Source organism: Gastrolobium bilobum, unplaced genomic scaffold (genome assembly GCF_033153095.1).
Source record: "Gastrolobium bilobum isolate Gb01-03AN ecotype WA unplaced genomic scaffold, APGP_CSIRO_Gbil_v1 utg38240, whole genome shotgun sequence".
In the NCBI taxonomy this organism is placed as follows: Eukaryota; Viridiplantae; Streptophyta; class Magnoliopsida; order Fabales; family Fabaceae; genus Gastrolobium; species Gastrolobium bilobum.
The window spans coordinates 29,839-51,517 of NW_026896106.1; the positions used below are offsets into that span (position 1 = coordinate 29,839).

General features: G+C 30.5%; 1 protein-coding gene across 4 annotated transcripts; it reads right to left on the reverse strand.

The window, feature by feature from the left end:
• Positions 1-895: 895 nt before the first annotated feature.
• LOC133297816 (uncharacterized) lies at positions 896-9,926 on the reverse strand. Of its 4 annotated transcripts, none has more exons than XM_061497027.1 (9): positions 9,577-9,820; positions 7,806-7,944; positions 7,303-7,458; positions 7,036-7,141; positions 6,564-6,746; positions 5,953-6,097; positions 4,894-5,207; positions 4,600-4,689; positions 896-1,518 (listed from the first exon to the last, which is right to left on the reverse strand). In XM_061497027.1, exons 2-9 carry the CDS (start codon positions 7,818-7,820, stop codon positions 1,451-1,453), a joined length of 1,077 nt encoding a protein of 358 aa, XP_061353011.1. In that variant the 5' UTR covers positions 7,821-7,944; positions 9,577-9,820; the 3' UTR covers positions 896-1,450. The 4 variants fall into 4 exon arrangements, with proteins under 4 accessions (XP_061353011.1, XP_061353010.1, XP_061353008.1 ...); XM_061497026.1 differs by lacking the exon at positions 9,577-9,820 and adding an exon at positions 9,835-9,926 and having other exon boundaries at positions 1,047-1,518; positions 4,594-4,689; XM_061497024.1 differs by having other exon boundaries at positions 1,047-1,518; positions 4,594-4,689; positions 9,577-9,818.
• Between the last annotated feature and the right edge of the window lie 11,753 nt (positions 9,927-21,679).

A 21,679-nucleotide genomic window follows, 5' to 3' on the forward strand; every position in this document is an offset into this window, starting at 1 on the left:
ATATAAATTTTTTATAAAAATTATTTTATTTTAATTTTTCATTTTAAAAAACTAAAAAGGATTAATAATTTCTGCAATGCTATTGATATGAAATTTTTATATACAAAAGTTATCACGAATGACTAATAAACATGTTTGATCAGAAAAAAAGGTCAAGAAGTACCAAAAAAAGGTTAAGAAGTACAAAAACAAAAAACAAAAAAACCTAACCAAATTCAACAAATATTTCTTGTTTTAAAATTTTAGTATTTCTAATGGGGCAATACAACTTTAGAGATGTTATGTTCAGCGAGCAACGATATAGAGATATACCTGTTATTGAAAACTATTTATTAATCTACTTCTCTTTAATCGATTAAGTTAAAGATTTAATCGATTAAATAGTCAAAATTGACAAAAATCGTTGACTCGAAGATTTAATCAATTAAATCTTCAATTTAATCGATTAAATCTTGAAAAATCGTTGACTTGAGTATAAAGTGATTTTGACGCTTTCAAAGCTAAGAGAAATGTTTCTGAAAGTTACTTTGGATGTTGATCTTAAATGTTATAATACTGGCACGCGTTTATAAGGCTTTGTAAATTGTCCCATTGACTTGTAAAAATTGATTGATGGAGAAACTAGCTTGAATATGGACCTTATCTTTTTCAGGGATGAATATTGCATAATATGCTTTCCTTTGTTGAAGATTTAATCGATTAAGTTGAAGATTTAATCAATTAAGTTGAAGATTTAATCGATTAAATCTTCAAGTCAATGATTTTTGTCAATTTTAACCATTTAATTGATTAAATATGCACGTTAATCGATTAAAGAAAGATTAATAAATAATTTTCAATAAGGGACAAAAGGTTATTAATTAATTAATAAAGGACAAAAAGGTCAAAAAGCTCATATACACGTCTGTTAAATGTCCATAATAATCATGAACTGGGGGGAACATAAAATTACGCTCCACCAATGTTTGCCACAAGCACAAACATGCATGGGCGATATTCCTTCATAATTTTCCACCCCTATTATATAGCTAGTGACACAGAAACAAGAGTTTTTATGATATAAAAACCTCCTGTACCTTACTAAAGACAAGAAATTGCAGTTACACTTCATCTCCAACAAAGTAAAATTATTCTGCATCGTCACTAACTGTAATGTGAAACTCTCTAGTAGAATCACATCAACCTTCACGTTGACAAGGATCCAACCAATACATATCCAAATGCATCAATTTCATCCTAAACAGTCCCCAACTTTCCCAAATAGCAGTTTTCTCAAAAGAATTAAAAAGATTACAACTACAGTTAGCAAATGACATTTTCTATCTTCATGCTGATGATATTATACATCAGGTTGCCTACACTTTAACAGTAAGCTTGTATGCCGAGCATTTATTAATCCTAATTTTACCTAAACTAACAATTTTAAGGTGAAACATAACATGCCTCAACTTCATTTAAGATCTCTCTCCTCGTCTGACTGAGACCCTGGGGGCTCTGTATTAACAAAGAAGTCATCCACTGAAATAAAAACAAAGGTATCTTTGTTACTATCAAACTTGAACCTTTAACTATAGAAACTAAGAAGTAATACCAGAAACCAGGTGCTACCAGAATTGCCAACTTAAATAACAACAATCCATCAAAATTTGCAAGTTGAAATGCAGTCAGTCCAATATCTTAACTTTTATTTATAAAAAAAATTGCTATATAACCATTTGTATGCGGTTACATTTAGTTTTACAAATTGAATTTTATGCCACATGTCTAAATTGATGAGAATGGGTATGACTTTTATGCCACCCGAGGATGCTTTACCTTGAACATTGAACCTTTTGTTAGCTCATTTATTGGTGCAAAAAATAATTAAAAGCATGCAATCAGTCAGCACCAAGGCACTCACACTGCTTCTCCCCAAGGACCACCCATGGGAGGAGACATTTTGAACAAAAGAAGATAAACTAACAAAAGGAGACATTTAGATTGGCGAGAAAAAATGCAAAGAAAGCAGTGCGAGAAGCGAGAGGCAAGGTTTTCGACGAGTTGTATAAAAGTCTTGGGAGCAAGGATGGTGAAAGAGGTATTTATAAACTTGCAAGGATAAGGGATAAGAAAAGTAAAGACCTCACTCAAGTTAGATGCATCAAGGATGAAAATCAAAAACTTCTGGTGAGAGATGAAGATGTAAATGAAAGATGGTTGAAATACTTCAACAAGCTGTTTAATGGGGATGGAAATACAAGCGAGGTGGACTTAGAGGACGCGTATGATGATATGAATAGAAGATTTGTACGCAGAATTAATACACATGAAGTTAAGGAGGCTTTAAAGAGGATGAAGACTAATAAAGCCTTGGGGCCTGATGGTGTCCCTATTGAAGTGTGGAGAGGCCTGGGGGATGTGGCAATAAAATGGTTGACCAATCTTTTTAATAAGATTCTCCAGACGAATAAGATGCCTGATGTATGGAGGAAAAGTATGATTGTGCCTATCTACAAAAACAAGGGAGATATACAGAATTGTTCAAACTATAGAGGCATTAAGCTAATAAGTCATACTATGAAGCTGTGGGAGAGGGTTATTGAACATCGCTTGAGGAGAGATACCAAGGTTTCTGTAAATCAATTTGGATTTATGCCAGGAAGATGTACCATGGAAGCCATTTTCTTGATGCGACAACTAATGGAAAGATACCGAGAAAAGAAGAAGGACTTGCATATGGTGTTCATAGACCTTGAGAAAGCATACGATAGGGTTCCAAGGAAAGTTTTATGGTGGGTCCTGGAGAAGAAAAAGGTTCCATTAAAGTATGTAAAGGCAATCAAGGATATGTATGATGGGGCTACTACATGTGTAAAAGCTTGTAACGGATCATCAAGTTATTTTCCTATCACGGTAGGTGTACACCAAGGGTCGGCTCTAAGTCCTTACCTATTTGCCTTAGTTATGGATGAACTAACAAAAGATATTCAAGAGGAAGTGCCATGGTGTATGCTTTTTGCAGACGATATTGTGCTTATTGATGAGAGCAAGGAGGGTGTTAATAGAAAACTTGAATTGTGGAGAAGCACATTGGAATCCAGAGGATTCACATTAAGTCGAAGCAAGACTGAGTATCTGAAGTGTGAGTTTCTCTGGTACAAGATGAGGACCAAGAACCTGTGCATCTAAATGGTCAAGAGGTACCCAAAAAAAAATGCTTTTAAATACTTGGGCTCCATTTTACAAAATGGTGGAGAGATTGATGAGGATGTAAATCACAGAATCAGAGCAGGGTGGATGAAATGGCGTAGTGCATCTGCATTTTTGTGTGACCGCAAAATTCCCCTGAAGTTAAAAGGAAAATTCTATAAAACGGCAGTACGACCGGCAATGCTATATGGAGCGGAATGCTGGCCAGCACATAGGCAACATGAGCATAAGATGGGAGTAGCAGAGATGAGGATGTTAAGGTGGATGTGTGGGTACACAAGGATGGATAAGATAAGAAATGAAGATATTCGACGAAAGGTCGGAGTAGTACCGGTAGCCGAAAAGATGAGAGAACATAGATTGAGGTGGTTTGGGCACGTGATGAGAAGACCCATGGATGCTCCTGTAAGAACAGAAGTTTGTTACCAAGAGCTAAACATAAAAAGAGGCAGAGGTAGGCCGAAGCTTACTTGGGGGAAAGTAGTAAAACAAGATTTAATGGAGTGGGATATAGATTGGCGGACAGTATGTCTTAGAAAGGAATGGAGAAAAGCTATAAGTATGGTGGAGAGTTAGACTCGTTGTTATTCCTATGTTCCAGATGGTCCTTTTTTAGTCCTTTTCCCCTTCATTTCCCCCACTTCTTCTTGTCCCTTTCTTTTTTACTTTTATTTATTTATATATACATATATTTTTATTTCATTTTATTTTATTTTATTATTTTATTTGTGTATTTTTATTTATTTATTTATTTATTTATTTTTTATTTTTTATTTTTTATTTTTTTTTACTTTTTTTCAACCGTTTTGTATCTTTCATGTGGGTTCATCTACCACCGACCCCAATTAATTTGGGATAAAGGTGTTGTTGATGTTGATGTTGATGAAGATAACTACCTAAAGTTTTTACATAATTAATTAAATGTATTCTAGCTCTGATATTTTAATTTCTATCTTACTTAAATTGTTTAAATTTCTGTCTCTCCTAAGTTTTCCAATTCTCCATGGTTTTGCATACTCACCTATTTTAACCTAAATCTTCAGGCTTTGATTTATTTGTAATGTATTTCACATTCAAGTTTTGTATTTTGATTTATTTAATATGTTCGCCTCTTTTAACCAGGTTTTATAGAAGTTTACAGTCTACGTCTAGGTTATAGATATCTTTAATGACTGTAAACCAGGCCGGTTTGAAGTCCCTGAAAATTGATTTTTAATGCAAGCTTGACATTACTCTTTGCCCCCGGAGTACCTTGGCACCTTCTACACTCAGCGTAAGTTCAGAATTTAGTTGATCCTATTGATTGACATCTAAATCTATTGTGGCCAATATTATTCACCAAACTTATTGAAATTTAAGATTAAAAATAAATATACAAAAGGAAAAATACATATAAGCACTCACCATTACCTATGTCCTTTTGATCTGAAGATTCAAGCAAAATATCTGAATCGGACTGCATAAATGGTGAACCAGGATAGTTCCCCAGAGCTCCGAGATCTGCAGAGAAAGATAATTCATAAACAAAGCATGACGATGTCCACAAAGGGTATATATTTACACACAAAATAAATTAAAGCAGAACCCAAAGGTCCCAGAAACTTCGTAAGTTTTAAATCTAAAACAATTTTACTCCCACATGTCCTTTGACTAGCTTAAACAATATATCCAAAAACGGATCTCAGAGTAAAAGAAAGAAATTACCTGCCAAGTTTGACAAATCCGCTGTTAGATCAGATAGACTAAAATTCCACTGAATTTGATCCAGTGATCTAGAAATGCCAGTGCCGTTATCTGGTGCAAGTTGCAGTCCTACAGAGTTTGCCACATCAGATGTAAATGCCGTATCAAGAACAGATGTATCTGTGCCCATTCCTGATATTTCAGACGTACTGAAGGGGAAATGGCCACTGGATGCTACTGATGCCGGACTCACTGGCATTTCTGATAAGGATGACATTGCACTATTTGGTGGAATAATAGGAGCAATACCGGGAGCACTGTGGTCCATCACCATACTTCAACAAGGATAAAAGCAGCTGCCATTATTCTATCAAGCAAATTACATAAAAAGAGGAAGGGCAGGAAGTTGCTCTACATGACACCAATTTAACTAACATTCAAGTAGCCACAACAATCCAAGCATAATGTGCGTAATGCAGAAACACCCAAAAGGGACACAATTGAGTGTTTGAGCCATTATAATTTTATCAACGGCCAACTCTCCTAAAAGCTTTAAGCTTTTATATCTTGAACATGTACCCTAATACAAGAGCGCTTTAGACTTGAAGTATGGACAATGTGCTGAAATTCAACTTTAATTAGAACTGTTGAATACTCCATGATAGAAACTCTCATACCATGTCAATTATCAAGTCTCTTTAAAAGCTCAAGTTGTTAGGTGAAGGTAAATGATTGTTTTTATATCTTCAATAAATTTAGATGGAGAATATCTTTTGCTGGATATTGTGTGGTAACCACTACAGATAAATCAAATGCCTGCCAAGACAATGGTCACTTTAGCAAACACATAGAAAAACATTATCCGTCAAGCCACTTAAGAGTTCATTGACAAAACCAGTTGTAACTTATGAACACAGCAGCCATTAAATATTTCACTATTTTAGACAAACTGAAATACAAATGCCGCCAATGGGTAAGGCCATTGGGAAAACCCATGGATAAAGGAGAAGACCTTACTTATACTCTTGTCCAACGAATGATAAAAAAGAAAGAAGCATGTGGAATTGGATAAGTTCTCACCCATTCCCAGAATTCGTCCGAATGGGATGAAAGTTGCTGGGTGCTGGGACTCCATTAACCACATGACAGCTTGATATGCCACCGCCCATGGCTGCTGGAATGGAATGCTGCTGTAGCACTGGGTATCCCATAGGTAGGTTGTTGACTGCACTGCAACCAAATGGTGTTGAAGAATTACAGGACAAAAGAGAAAAAGATAAGAAAATAACTGAACTTGTGCAGTTATGAATAAGATAAATGGTGAAGCTCATCTAATGCTAAAAGCAAAAGCAAATTGGCAAATAAAAAAAAAAACACAAGTATCTATTAGGTTAAGGAACCAATGTTCTAGCGCTTAACTATTCTTAAAGGGGAGGGCGGTGCAATTAGTGATTTGCCCAATATATTAGACATTTAGCTTATGACCTTAATACATACATGAGGTCGCTCGATATGCCAAGACCTACATATATTAGTGATTTTTCATGAAAGACATGGTCTGACCCATGTTGACTAGGAATTTAACAGTGCAGTCAGAATAATTATTGCATAACAGAATAAAGGAAATGTAAGTGGCATCCCTCAAAACTAACTGTTTACTAATAGTCATACAGTATAAGGCAAGAACTTACCAGGCATTGGATGGATTCCATTCTGTATAGGAGCCAATGGAACCTTTGTAGGCAAGGGACACTTCATCAGATGATACTGATGCTCAAGCAAATGATTGAACAAAAGTATTTGCTTTTTCAATTTTAGCCTGATATAGTAGGCCCTAAAGAAATCGGCATTCTCTTCTTCCAACTTCTGCCATACTGAATTGGAAAAAAAATAAACTCAAACAGAAGGCAATGGGATCTGGGAGCATCTACCTTTAAAGGAAAACATAAAAAAAAAAAAAAAAAAAAAAAAAGCAGCCAAGGCCATTTTTTACAAAAGCAATATGTCTCAACAATCAAATTATATTTATTTCCACATCATTAACTCATGGAAAAGATAACCACTTTATGTAAATAAAAATTTGAACAACTGATACAATAGATTATTTTTATTATTATTAGAATAAATATAAAAATGGCATGACGGAGACTTCAAGAAGGCTACCCAGAGTTGTAAATCCAGGATCTATCTTTGCCCGAGTCAAGAGTGTTTTGACCACTTCATCTTTATTCATATATAATTGTAGGCACCTTTCTATTAGATTTTGGACCTACAAAATTTGTTTGAATATTTATTCAAAAAGAAAGAAAGAAAAAAACATATTAGTCCAAATTAGCTTCTGTTAACTATCCAGTAAAGTATGAAAGATAGAAAGCAGGTGGAAAAACAGAGAGTTCAGTAAAAATTTTAACAAATAATGGATTGTCTTACAAGCTCAATATCCTGCCGTGAAACTTTTTTGCTTTCATTGCTTGAAGCAGATGGTGAACCTGAGTCTTTGACGGGAACATCAGTTGTGTGATTGTTTGGTTGTTCACTCTGGGACTCATGAGAAGCTTGAGCTGAAGACTGTAATTCTTGTGTGCTCTGCCAATCCATAAAATGTTTAACTAAAATATAATAACAAACCCCAATAATGTTTCATATCTGACATTATATGTTCAACTAATCTGGGGATAACATGCATCTGATTGATTGAATTAAATGGTTTCCTTATGGAAAAGTTGTCCTTTCACCTGCAAACACCACAGCATGTATACAAGAATTGTTGGGTATAATCGCATTTTAAAAGGAACAATATCAGGCATTCACATCTTGATTTTAACTGCCAATATGGTCGGATGCAATATACCCATAAAATTAATGAGATAGGGTCATCCTTGCGGATATTGCAAACTAAGTAACAACATGAAAGGAATGTAACGTGAGAGAACCTGCAAGTTCTTCATTTCTGCTGAAAATAGGCTGACCGCATGTCTTTGGGAAATTTAGGAAATGCCCAACTGCCACACTTTGAATTCAAGATATTTTGCATATATGTCTATAACAGCCTCAAGTTGAAGTAGTTTTCATCTGAAACAAGAACAATAATGATATTGTAAAGCATATCACTTTGACAACTATATTAATCTTGAAGTCAACGAAACCATCTACAAAGAAATCCAAATCCATCTAAAAAGCACTTGTGTGTATGGATGGAGTATTTTAAAAATTTTATGGAATTTAAATTAAAAGGAAATTCAGTTGCTGTAATTGAATTCCATTATTTACAAAATTCCTTGATTGGATCATTAACTTTAACAAAAATAAAAAACTAATTTGGAAATTTACTACAGCACATTAACAAACTCGATGAATAACATTACGGTAATACCTAAGGCCTTGAGTAACTTTCTTTTCAAATGAAGAAAGGGATATAGAGCTTCGTTTTTTTTCTTTAGTTTTTCAGAGAAAGTGGAAACAGTAATTGCAATTGGGAAGAGAGAAGACAGAGCAAAAGCCGAAAGCATGATTAGATCCTCATCTACATTGTTGCAAACTCCACTGCTCTTTCTTTAATTCCTACAAGCTGGTCTCTATATTTCCTAATTGTCTAACCAAATCACGTAGATACAAGTTTACAATAGAAACCGCAAGAAAAATATCAAATTAAAAATGGAAAACAGTGGAAAAACAAATGCAGCATTGATGCAGATTTACCATCAGACAGTTTTACAAATAACCAGTGACAGTACCAAAAAATTGGGGGAAAAGAAATGTTGTTAACTGGGATGTACATGGAATCGAAAACTGAAGATACAAAGTTTGAAATTCACCAGCTTGAGCGAGATGAGCTGTGTATTTTGGTAAAGACTTGCAACAGAGAAAACTTGACTGGCAGAAGCCATGGAGAGAAAAAAGAACTTGTATAGGATGAGTTAAGTTACTAGAAGAGGGAATTTTGAAATCCACCCTATAATTCCGTATTTTGGGAAATAAATTATAAATTATCCTATTGAAATCCTTCGGGTATTTGAAAATCCTTCTGTCATATATCCAAACAAACATTTTTTTATTTTTATTTTGCAACATTATAAATACCCAATAAAATCACCATGCGATTTTATCTCAGTTGCTAAACAAAACAAAATGGGGCGTCCAATGATAGTACACAGACAAGTTTACATTTATTAGTACACTGCAAATCAGAAGCTCTACATGGTTTTTGAGACCACTTAAAATTTTCTTGAGCAAAGAAGAAATAAAAACCATAATTGGTTCTGGTTCTACATAAAGCTAGGCATTACCATATCAATTTTAGCAAGCACTGGAAAGAAAGATGAAATCAGACAGAAAAACGACAACAGGAGAAACAAAGCACTTCACCGACAAATACTGAGTATCTCCATTCTCCAACGATTCAAATAATAGAACAACTAACAAACTATCTATTTGAATCTCAATGAGAAACGGGAAGCAGACATATAAATTTGAAATGAATCAGATCTTAATTGTTAATGAAGTCCAAAGCTTACAACTACCTTTCTTGTCTCTCTCTTCATCAGAGTTGATCAAGGGAAAAAAAAAACTTTTAAAAGGAACAAACTTTTTTAGCTACGAGACAATAAATAAAAAGGAAGGGAGGGGGGGTTGAAGATCTAGCAAATATCAACTCGAACAAACAATTCCGCTGTTTGTCTCAACGAATTGAGAAAACCTCAGTACCTATTTGTTAAGTTCAGAATCCTCCGTGTAATGGAAATGAAGCATTGAGGAGGTTTAAGAGATATTTCAGGAAGAGTAGAAAATGATATTTACGTCAGAGAATCAGAGATAGATAGAAATAGAAATGATAGTGGTATTGCTGAAATTACAGAGGGCGAAGGATCTTCATTCTTCAAAGCAAAGGTTAAACAAGTTACATTGAGTCGACAGACAAAGATAGAGAGAGAGAGAGAGAGAGAGACGTTAAATGGAAGTTACATTGACTCACGGCTCCAACGACTCCGTCCTCGGCTTCGGTCGTAACGGCGCTATGTTATTGTTATGTACAACACACAGTCACGAGGTCCGTGCCAGTTCCTCATTGCCTTTATTCACATTCTATTAATGAAATAGTATAAGTTTTGTTTAAAAGACTCTTATTTTATTTTTTTTATGTACCAAAAAAAAAAAGAGAGTTTTTTTTTAAGGTTTTGTTTTGAGCATGAGTTCAGGAGCAAGATTTAGAAAAATCAGAAAATTTTTGCTACACAAAACCCCTACAAAAAATCGGGATGAAAAAGAAAGAAATAAAAGCGTAAGGAGGAGCTCGTACGTAACGTAACGTAACATTGATTGCCATAAATAGAGGATCTAAAGAAATTGACAAAACTCGGGTAATACAATCCCAAGTTGTTAATTGTTGATCTCAATCTCATCCCTGACTGACCTGTAGTGTAGTGTAGAGTATGCTATGCCACACTCCATCCATCATTCGCGTGGTCCACCCCTGCACATTCTTCAATCTTATTGCATTCCCAAACCGATACTTTGCGGTCACCACGGTTATGATTTTTTTATGGGTTTTATACTTCTTATTCAACACGAGAATTAAAATTTTTATACGCACCTTTCGATTTTTGTACTGACATGAGTCTTATATATAATTTTTCTAAGACATGAGTCACACATATTTTTTATCTCTATAACATGATAATTAAATTCTCAACGTAAGAAAATCAAACCCCTTTTTTTATTGGTGTTTATAATTTTTTTTCATTAATTTTTCTTTGCCACTTACGATCGTGCAGACCATCAGCATCCATGCATTTTATGAATCATGTAGCTAAAAAATTCTTAGATATATATATCAAAAAAAAAAAATTTGTTAGATTTTTTTTTATTACTCATATACTCAACCATGTAATTGTCAAGCTATATTGTTTTTAATCATTAAATATATACATATATATATATATATATATATATATATATATATATATGAACGTAAATGTAAAAATAAGTTTATCAATGTAAGAATATTGTCCGCTTAAATAAAAATCACATTCTCTTGTAAAATAAGTCACATTTATTTTGTAACGAATGTATCCAAAAAAAAAAATCATATTTATTTGTTATGACTAAATTAAATAAATTATTTTGTAACGTAAATAATAAAAGTAACTGTTTTAATAGTTAACATATATACTTATTATACATATTAAAAAATAAAATATGTATTCCTCTTCTTACTGAAGTTTGAGGGTCTTTCCTAACCTAAATGTATCATTCCTAATTTAAACTTTTCCATGTATTATTAAAAAAATCAAAATATTATTTATCAAAGGGATTAATATTTCTGAGAAGATAATTTTATTTTTTATAACACATAAAAATATGTAGGGATTATTTTTTTCTTTCTTCAATTTGTATCATCCTATATACACCTTAGATATTTTTATGATGTATAAAAGATAAAATTATCTCCTATCACATGAAAAATATTAATTCATTTGTTAAATTACCTTATCAAAATTCAAATAATAATTATGTATTTAAGCTTTTTAGCCATTTGCCTTAGCGATAGGGGTGGGGGTGCTCCTGCTTTTACCTTTTGGCCAGGGATTACACCTTTCATTATTCTTTTTGTTAAATTGTCTTTTAAGATGATTGTGAAAATTTTACAAAGAATAATTAAGTAATTTGATTATTAATGAAAATAAGTTTATTAGACAAAATTAATGAAATTTGGTTATAAAATAAATAATAATTCAAAATATCTTAATCAAAAAGTTTGACACGTATAATATTGTAGAAATTTCCCATAAAGGATGGCATAGCTTCATGGGAAAAGAAATTCTGCAATTGATTGGTACAATACCTTGACAGAAGGTTGCTGATTTCGAGAATTTTTTTATTTTTTTTTTGTAAATGATTTCGAGAATTTAGGCGTTGGTACAGAACCTCTATTCATCCTTACTAATTTAAGGAGAAGTAACGATCGAGATATGTTACTATTAAGTTATTATCAATTAATCTCACTGTTAGATCGATTATGTTGATCTAACGGTTATATTTATTTTCATCTTTGTATAGTCATGATTTCTTATATTTAAAGTGAAAACATTAAATATAAGAAATCATAATCATATAAAGGTGAAAATAAATATAAAGTATTAAATTTGAGAAATCATGACCATAAAAATAAATATAACCGATGGATCAACATAATCGATCTGACGGTAAAATTGATTAGTAGTAACATGGTAGTAACACAACTTAATTGTTAGAATATCCTTTCTCCTAATTTAATACCTATTTAAGAGAAGAATTTATTACAACGATATAAGATTTTTTAAGAAATAAAAAACGTTTATTTCTACAAAAACTATAAAATTCGGAAAGGGGACATCTCACGCAAAAAATATGATATGATCATGTGGGAAAATCACAATCTTACAAAGATAAATTAATGGTTATGATTTCATAATTATCTATTTCAATATTTTTTTTCTCTCTTCTATTATTACAACTAATTCACTATTGTATAATTATAATTTTTCACATAATATAATATGATCATATGAATTTTCATGTCAGAGGATCTAAATCCATAAAATTCAAGATTGCTACATTTTTTATTTTTCAGATTGAAAAAACGGATAGAGTAGGCTGCGATGCATCATGGCTCGTGACTCTGAGCCGCTCACGAGCTGCGCGTGCGGTGACACGTGAATGAATTTAAAACATTCTTCGTCAGCATTGCATCATTGCTCAATACTCAGTTATTGTGGTCGCTGAATTAACTCTATACTTAAATTAAATTAATTAAACAATTCCCTGATTATGAGCGCCAAAAATACAAATTAAATAGCCAGAGTATCGCCGCAGTTAATATCAACACGTGTAACAGATTTTGTTTCCTTGTGCACACCAACCAATGAGATTTGGAGCCAAGGTTACTCTATATCCGTTTTTAATTAATTCATTTACATAATTTATTTCTTTTATATTAAATTCAAATTTATTTTTCTAAAATTGATTGATATTTTTCTATGTTAATCTTTAAAAACAACATATTTTCTTCTTGGCATTTTTAATTATATTTTAATTTTAAACTAAGTATCCATATGTTTTACATTTTTAAATATATAAATTTAAATTAATTATACATATTTTTATAATTTTATATTTAAATAAATAATTAATTATTTGAATAAAATTGTTTGGAATGACACGTGGCATGAAGTTAACGGTTGATCGTGGCGAACGCTTGACCGTTTTCATTGGAATCTGAAATCAAAAACAATGATTATATCGTCTGAAAGGAACGACTTTCAAAATTCCCGCTAACTTTGTTTTATTAATTTCCCTTCTCGTCGTTTGGCGCCTTTCGTTTCACCGTAAATATTGCCCGCCAAATCTAATTTTTAGTTTACTTTTTAGTTATTACTATTTCTCATGTTATAAAAATTAATTTTATCTTTTATATAAGGGAAAAACTACTCTTATGCAACATAAGAGTAGTTTATCTCCTATAGACCCATCGAAAATCGTGACACTCTTTTTTCTTTTTTTTCCTTTTTTGAAAATAGTGGGTCCTACAACATATGTATCTACAACATAAGGTATCTTTTCTCATGTAACATGAGATTAGATGAACCCTTTATATAAATACATAACATAAAAATATGGATTCAAACTATCAAAAAAAAAAGTATATGGATTCATATTTGTTTTTCTCTGTTTTTTTTTCATGACTACACATGAGATTCATATATAATTACGTATGTGTATTAGATAAAATTATTTTTCTACTTTTTAAACGTTTAATTTATAAGAAATTTGATTCTATTGTGTTAAAAATTAACATGATTTCATCTTTTGAGGCTTTAAATGAAGGAATCCATTCTAAAAAATTGTACTATGTAAAAATAAGTGCAGTCGAATTTATTTGGAAAATCTTAATTTTTTTGTGAAATATAAATACATATGATAAGGCATATATTAATGAGTCTTTCAAATAATCAAGGGAGAAAAAAATAAAATAGGAGTCGCTGAACATAAAATAATATATGCTTTAATTTTTAAGTTAAATGAATATGTTTACCATCTCATTCTCTTAATAATTAAAATAAAGATAATATATGCAGGGACAGAATCACGTTAGCTGTGGGGGGAGAGTCTTCGCCCTAGCTAAAATTTTAAAAATTAACCACACTAAGAACGTGACTAAATAACTTTTCACATTTTAGTGTTTTGTATCATTTAAAAAAAATTTAGCCTTAGTTGACTTGAGAGACTCGCTCTGCAACTGAATACATGATTATGTATTTAAATATTATTAGATGCTGATATTTTATTTTTTTTGTAATTACAGTACATACTAATTAAAACTTTAATTTATTAATTATTTTATTCATATTCCATAATTGAAGTCGAAGTTAAGACTTTTCTTGCTTTGTTATGATAAAACTAATATTTCTTTTTAAAGTTCAGAATTTTCTTGCTGTGCTACTCAGAATTAATTTTGGGTTTTTTTATTTTACTTTGATTTATGATGCTACATTCTTATGTTACTTATATTATGTCGGTGAATGATTAGTATCTAACTAATACATTTCGCGGTCATTGCATGTTGTGTGTATTTTATTTTATTTCATATTTTTGTACTCATGAACATATTTTCTTTTATGGTTGTGTTATGTTGCGTTTTTTTTCCATTATAAGCTGTGTGTTTCTATATTTTTAATGTTTACGTAATTTGCTTAGGTTTCGGAGGAGGGTTTTAGGCCTAATTCAAGGCTCTTTCATTCTGTTTTCATCATAATATTATGGTCTTTATCACATTTTATATATTCATTCCCTCACCCATACACACCTCATCTCATCAATGCGAAATGAACTTGTTATATACATGCGGATGAAGCTACTAGGTAATGAAGTGTTACATCATTACATGCTTCATCACAGCTGCCAACCTTTCTCATCAAATCCTTATTGACCAACTCAGCAATACACACTTTCCTTTTTATATGGTCTAGTCTGAATAGACTATTCATTTTACTTAGTATTTGTTTGGGAGTAAAGATATTCTAACTACTAAAAATTCTTACTACCAATCACATCACCATTGGATCAAAGAGAGAGAATGTTAAAAAGTTTTTGAAGAGAGAGAAAATGTTAATCTAACGGTGATTAGATAGGTATTAAATTGTTACTGGAAAATTTTGGTAGTGAGAACATCTCTCTCCTTTGTTTGGATATTTTTTTTTAAGTTTAAAGTTATTTTTAAGCATAAGTTAGACCAAACAAATTTTGAGAAAAACTCTTATAATAAAAAACTCTTTTTTTATAATGAAAAAGAAAAATTAAAAGTCGAAAGCTTATCGAAAGAGCTTTTTTCTAAGCTCTTATGTACTTTTCTTGAATTATTGTGTGTGTTTTTTAAATGAAGAGCTATAGAGATATATAGAGAGAGAAAGAGTTTTGTTGAAATATGTCATTTTAAGTAGCTTTTAAACAAAAAATTTTAAATATTCACCAAACAGCTTTTAGCTTTTTTTTAAGCTTTTTTCTTAGCTTTAGGGCCCGTTTGGATTAGTTTTATTTCGGTCAGAAATTACTTTTCCCCCCAAAAAAAATCACTTTTATTTTAAAGTGCGTTTGGATGGTGCTTCTAAAAAAAGCAGAAGTCATAAAAAAAAATCAAAAAAGCAAAAGTCAAAAGCTAATTTTTTTTTTCAAAAAAAAAATATGTTTAAAAAAATCTAAATAGTTTTAACTTTAATAAAAAGGACTTTTAAAATAAGTAGGGCATAAAAATAACTTTTTTTTAAAGGCAATCCAAACACACTCTTAATTTATAAATAGCTTCTAGCTTAAAAAAGAGATGATCCAAACAGACTCTTAGTATCTCCAGCTCCCATAATAGCTCCATATTGTTATACCGGTTGACATTCCATCCTTATTCGCAGTTTCTTGCTATTATATCCATCATCCTAGTAGAAAAAATAAAAAATAAAATACCTTTTGGGTCTTAAACAAAATTATGGGACCCAATTTAATCTCTTAGAAAAAATCGACTTGTGGTGCCTCTAAAATTCAAAATAGACCCAAATAGATCTAGTTAATCGAAATCGTGGTCCTTCTAAAATTCAAAGAAGACCCATGTTAGTCCCTCAAAAGGACTACCCTGGGTCTGTTTTAGAATTCAGATGGATCACAAATTAACTTTTTTTTCTAAGGGATTAAATTAGGCTCCGTAATTTTTGTTGAGGGCCCAAAAAGTATTTCATTCTAAAAAAAGCTCATATAGAAACGTACAATCAATGCCTTTGACTCTATTGTGAACCTTGCTTAAGCTTTATATAGTTTCACATCTCATTTATGAGGAAAAAATAGACACTACCGAAGAGCGGCCGAAAAAGAAGAAAACGCAGATTTGAAAACTTCAACTATCTGGAATGGCAGAGACGAGACGTCATCGAAGAAGCAGGAGACGCGACCGAAAAAGAAGATGCGACCATAAATGATGACCGGAGAAGGAGACACGACCGGAAAAGAGGAGGACAAGTTGAAATAAGAGAAATGCGGCCGGAGGAGATTAAAACGCAAATGTGAATTGTCCACGATCTGGAACAGAAACGGCCGGAGAATGAGACACGGTCGGAGACGATAACATGAGAAGGAGACGCAGCCGAAGAAGAAGATGCGGCTGGAGATGATAACCGAAAAAAGAAAGCACGGCTAGACACAACCGAAATAAGTAGATGCCAGAAAAAATGGCGCAACGAAAAATCCCTCATGGAGGGTGGTATCGCTTTGATACATGTTAGAAGGTAAAAGAGAGAAAATGAAAAATATTGATTTCATTGATTAGGTAATTAATTTGTACAACGAGGCTCTTATATAAAAGAGCAAGAGAAGATTTTAGAGTATCATTGAAATATTAGACTACCCTTATACATAATATCTAATAGAGTGCAATAAATTCATTTTTAGTTTCAAAATAACTATATTTTCGTATATAATTATTAAAATAGTAATATTTAAAAAAAAATTCCCGCATTTGTTAGCATAAGAAAAAGTAACTACGTATCTCATCATTATCACTTAAAATGATGATCCCAGTTTCAAACACAACACACCACTATATAGCCATTATTATTGGGACTCACTGCACACTCTATTCCTACATGGCTACACCACTATATAAGGCAATGTTATTAAACCTGACCCAGTTATTGACCCGATCGAGGCACTGAGTCATTGGGTCACTGGTTCAACCAGTGGATCACTAATTCAATCGCATGACGCGGTAAATATATGTAAATCTATAATTTATATTAAAAATAAATAATTATACAAGTTCCAAATATTTTAATATGAAAAACAATAAATTATACATCATTATCCAACAAAAGATCAATCAAACATATAATACTGGTGCTTCAGGTTCAGTAGACGATGTTTCTGTCTACAAATCAAAACAAAATTTAATGCATATTGCATAACCAAAAAATATTAGTGTTGTAGGTACATAGACTCTGTAAATCAATAAGCAATAGATCACTTAAATATTTTAAAAGAAAACAAACCATTTGTCTGAGAGTGAAGGAAAAAAGACATCAATTGATAAGAACAAACCAATTTTTTTCCATCTTTATATAGTTATGATTTTTCATATTTAACGATGCTTTCACATTAAATACGAAGAATCATATAATCATACAAAGATGAAAATAAATATAACCGGATCAATACAATCGATCTAACGGTGAAATTGATTGATAGTAACATTGGTAGTAACCCTAATTGGTTATTACAATATCCTACAATTTATTAAAGGAAAAAATGTTTCTGCAGTTACTGCAGATAAGTTATCTGTATTTATTCCCAAAACGATGTAGTTTTGATATTGAAATCTTAAAAAATTATAACAATAAAAATTATTATAACCCTGAAATAAATTAAAATTATAAACCCTGAAATAAATTAAAATTATAAAAATATCATAATTTTCGCTCCAAAACGATGTCGTATTAGGCTTACTGCAGAAAAAACGAACACTTTATTAAATATATAAAATGATATTTCTAATAATAATAGACTATTAGTATAAATAATTAGCCCCTTCCTAAATTTTTTTGCAGTAGTTTATTTCTCCCATTAATTGTAATAATACTTGTAATTTTAATGTTTTATTTTTGCCTCCTTTATAGAAAATTTAAATCTGCCATTAGTACGAAGGTATTAATATATTGGAAAAATATTTATCCTTTTAAATGACACAACTCGTGTCATTTTACTCTCACAAAATGATGAGATCCACATTTGTTTTTGTCCATTATCTTTCATAATTTTTTTTTCTCACTTAAAATAATATAACTTTACATAATTTAAAATGACATAGTTTTCCTTTAATATATTCCATATCAAAATCCTTAACTTGACGTAGAAAGTAACGGTCAACTTCACTGTGAATTATCCACTTGGGCTCAAGTTTTCTGAGAAAACCTAACAACCTAAGAAGAGACTCTTAAATAGAGTAAATATCTTTTTTAGTCATCAGAAAATTTCATGATACTTGTTTTAGTCCCTAACAAATAACAAGGCTCATTGTGGTCTCTAAGAAATTCAAAATGGACCCATTTTAGTCCTTTTGAGGGACTAATATGGGTCTATTTTGAATTTGTCAGGGACCATGATTTCAACTAAATGAGTTCTTTTTGAATTTCTTAGGGACCATGATAGACCTTTTTATTTGCTAAGGACTAAAATGGGCATCATAAAATTTGCTGAGGACCAAAAAGAATATTTACTCTAAATACTAAGATGCTTGGGGTTTTCACGTACCAAGTGTTTTAAAAAGATTGACGTAGGAGTTGTTTCCGTTTAATCAGTAATTTTGAGTTTAAGTCGATTTCTATAAATATAATTGTGTTAAAATTTGATAAGGAGATCTTTATTGCTCATATAATCTTACCCAACTCAAATCACATTAATTAAATAATCGATATATATATATATATATATATATATATATATATATATATATATATAAAACTAAAGTAGGCAAAATAAAACTAGATTGATGTCAATAACATATTTCTTTTGTTTTAACATGCAGTGCTAAGTCTGAAGATAATGATGTGGCTACCTATTATTATTAGATGAAAAGGCAATGTATGGATCTAAAGCTGTGACATTTTTTTATTAGGTTAGATGGTCATGATCGTAAGTTAAGTATGTTCTGATATTCTAGAAGCTTTTTTAATTGGCTTCATAAAATTGTTTATTGAATATATTACAATAATATTTTTTTAGATAAATCACAAATATTTTTTTTGGAAGGTAATTTTATTCAGAGCAGATTCATGATTAAAATTTTAAATTTATTCCAAATATGATACCAGAGAGTATCGAACATATGTTTTTCCTTCTACTTACTCAACTCACATGCTATATTACATTTTTAATATGCACTTATTAATATAAAACAACTCTTCTGTCATTTAATTGTATGTTACTATAGCATTTAATAAATTTAATAACATATAAAATTATATTATTAATATAATTTTTTTAAATATATTCTAATCGATTTATCGGGCAGGTGCCTAATATAATTTTATAATACATCAAAATTAAACTTTATTTTATTTTATTTTCATATTAACGCTGATGGTATGACAAACAGTGACCATTCTTCTCCCGTGCATAGTATGGGGCCCTGTACTGGTTTTCTTAATTTCTTCTTTCGTCGTTTTCGCGCCTTTCGACTTCCAGTGTATTCTCCTATGTGCCCATTTAATTTAATTTTTAGGTTAATTTTCAACATTCAATTTTAGAGGTGCAAATAAGATGAGTTCGATTAGATTTTGGTATAAATAAGATAGATCCATGTGAAATATTTTTGAGTCTGGTTTGAGTTATTAGCTTGATATAAGTTAAATTATAAATTTGACTGATATATATTAAAAAACCAAAATGTCAGACATAACCTTATTAGCCAAATTAAGTTTGTCATCTTACTATTATTTTATTAATTAAAATTATTTAAATATTTATTTTATATTATTTTAATTATAATAAATAATATAATATAAATCGATCCAAAAACTTGTAGGCAAGGCTTTATGAAGGTAGGTCCATGACAAATTTTCTAAACGAGTTTTTTTAAAAGGTTTGAGTCTATTTTATTTTAATGAATATATTAAGTCAAACTTATCTTGACATTGACCAAGTCGTATGTCCTAAGTAACCAACTACTCATTTACATTCCTATAATTAATTCATCTACAAATTATACTATAAAAGTAAGTGTAGTTAAAATTTTGAAAGTATTTAATGTTTTCTTTTGTGATATATGAATGTATATAACAAGAGATTTAAAGTTTCTCGTGTTATAGAAGATAATATAAGAGTATATGAGATTCAAATTTTTCTTTCTCTCTTTTCTCTTCAGATAACCTTACATGGAACTCACACATTTTTATGTGTAGATGAGATATCTCCTATAATATAAGAAATTTTAAACCTTATAAGGAGACATTTTTTAAATACTTTTGTGGTAGATATTTGTTTACATAAAATAAAAAAGGAGAAAATATTTTTGCTCTTATTGCATAAAATATTTCTCTACCACACTCACATAAAAATAAATAGGTCTCATTGTAAAGAGAAAGAGAGAACAAATTAGTGAAATTGACTTATTTTTATGTGAGTGTGACAGATAAATTTTTTCTTTAGCAAAAATAAAAAAAATTAAACTCATAAAAATACACTTAGTTTAATAAATTATAAATATATATTTGGTGAGTTTTTTTTTTCCATTTTAATAAATGATATACCAATTTTTTGACATCACGGAAGTATCAAAAATGTTTTTTTATATGATGAGGCGGTAACGGGCTTTTCAAATAAATAACGAAAAAAATTATAAAAAAATAGACTGGGGTGACAACTGAACGAACTTATACAGCAAAGCTACCACAATCTTTTTTTTTTAAATCAATATCTACGGTTTCAACTTTTTGATTAAGAGACTTTATTCCATATTTGATTTAGTTTAAATATTGAAAAATTATCAATATTTCAATCTATTTCTTAAGAAGTTGTCATTTTTTTAATTTCAAAATAAGTTAATCCAAACAACATTAATTTATAAATTTAATTGATATATTTTATCAATATAAAGAAGTTTTATAGTAATCATTAATTATTTAACATATATTATTTACAATTATCTTTATTTTTCAAGAATTAAAATGAAGAATCTTTCAAAAAAAAAAAAAAAAAGAATTAAAATGAAGACAATAAATGATCATGTTTCTATAAAATTCATTTACGTTATTAGTATACACAAGTTAAATTCTTAATTGTTAATTATTTTATTCATATCCCATAATCGAGATCTATGGTTAGGCTTATTAAATATTTAGTAATAAATTTTCCCCATTTCATCAAATATGAAAAATGAATAAATTCTAAAATGTGCATGCAACATTGTCAATACGGATACTTTTCATATATCACTACCGCCTACTGGTGCATCAACCCTTTCCTTTAACCAAAAAAAAAAAAAAGGAAATTAAAAAAAAAAATCTTTACAATGATTACAGTCAAGGACAAATAAGAACAAGGAATAGTTGAAAGCTCAGTTGCTATGCAGGGAAGATTCATAATTGGTTTTATATTTTAACAAGAAGAGAGATAATATTTCCTTTTTCTAATATCTTAAAATTTGAAGTTGAACTGATTCCCAATAATAAATATCATATCTTTTACTAAATAGTTAAGAATTAGCGCTCTTAACTAAATGTCCTTTTCATTTCTATTTTCT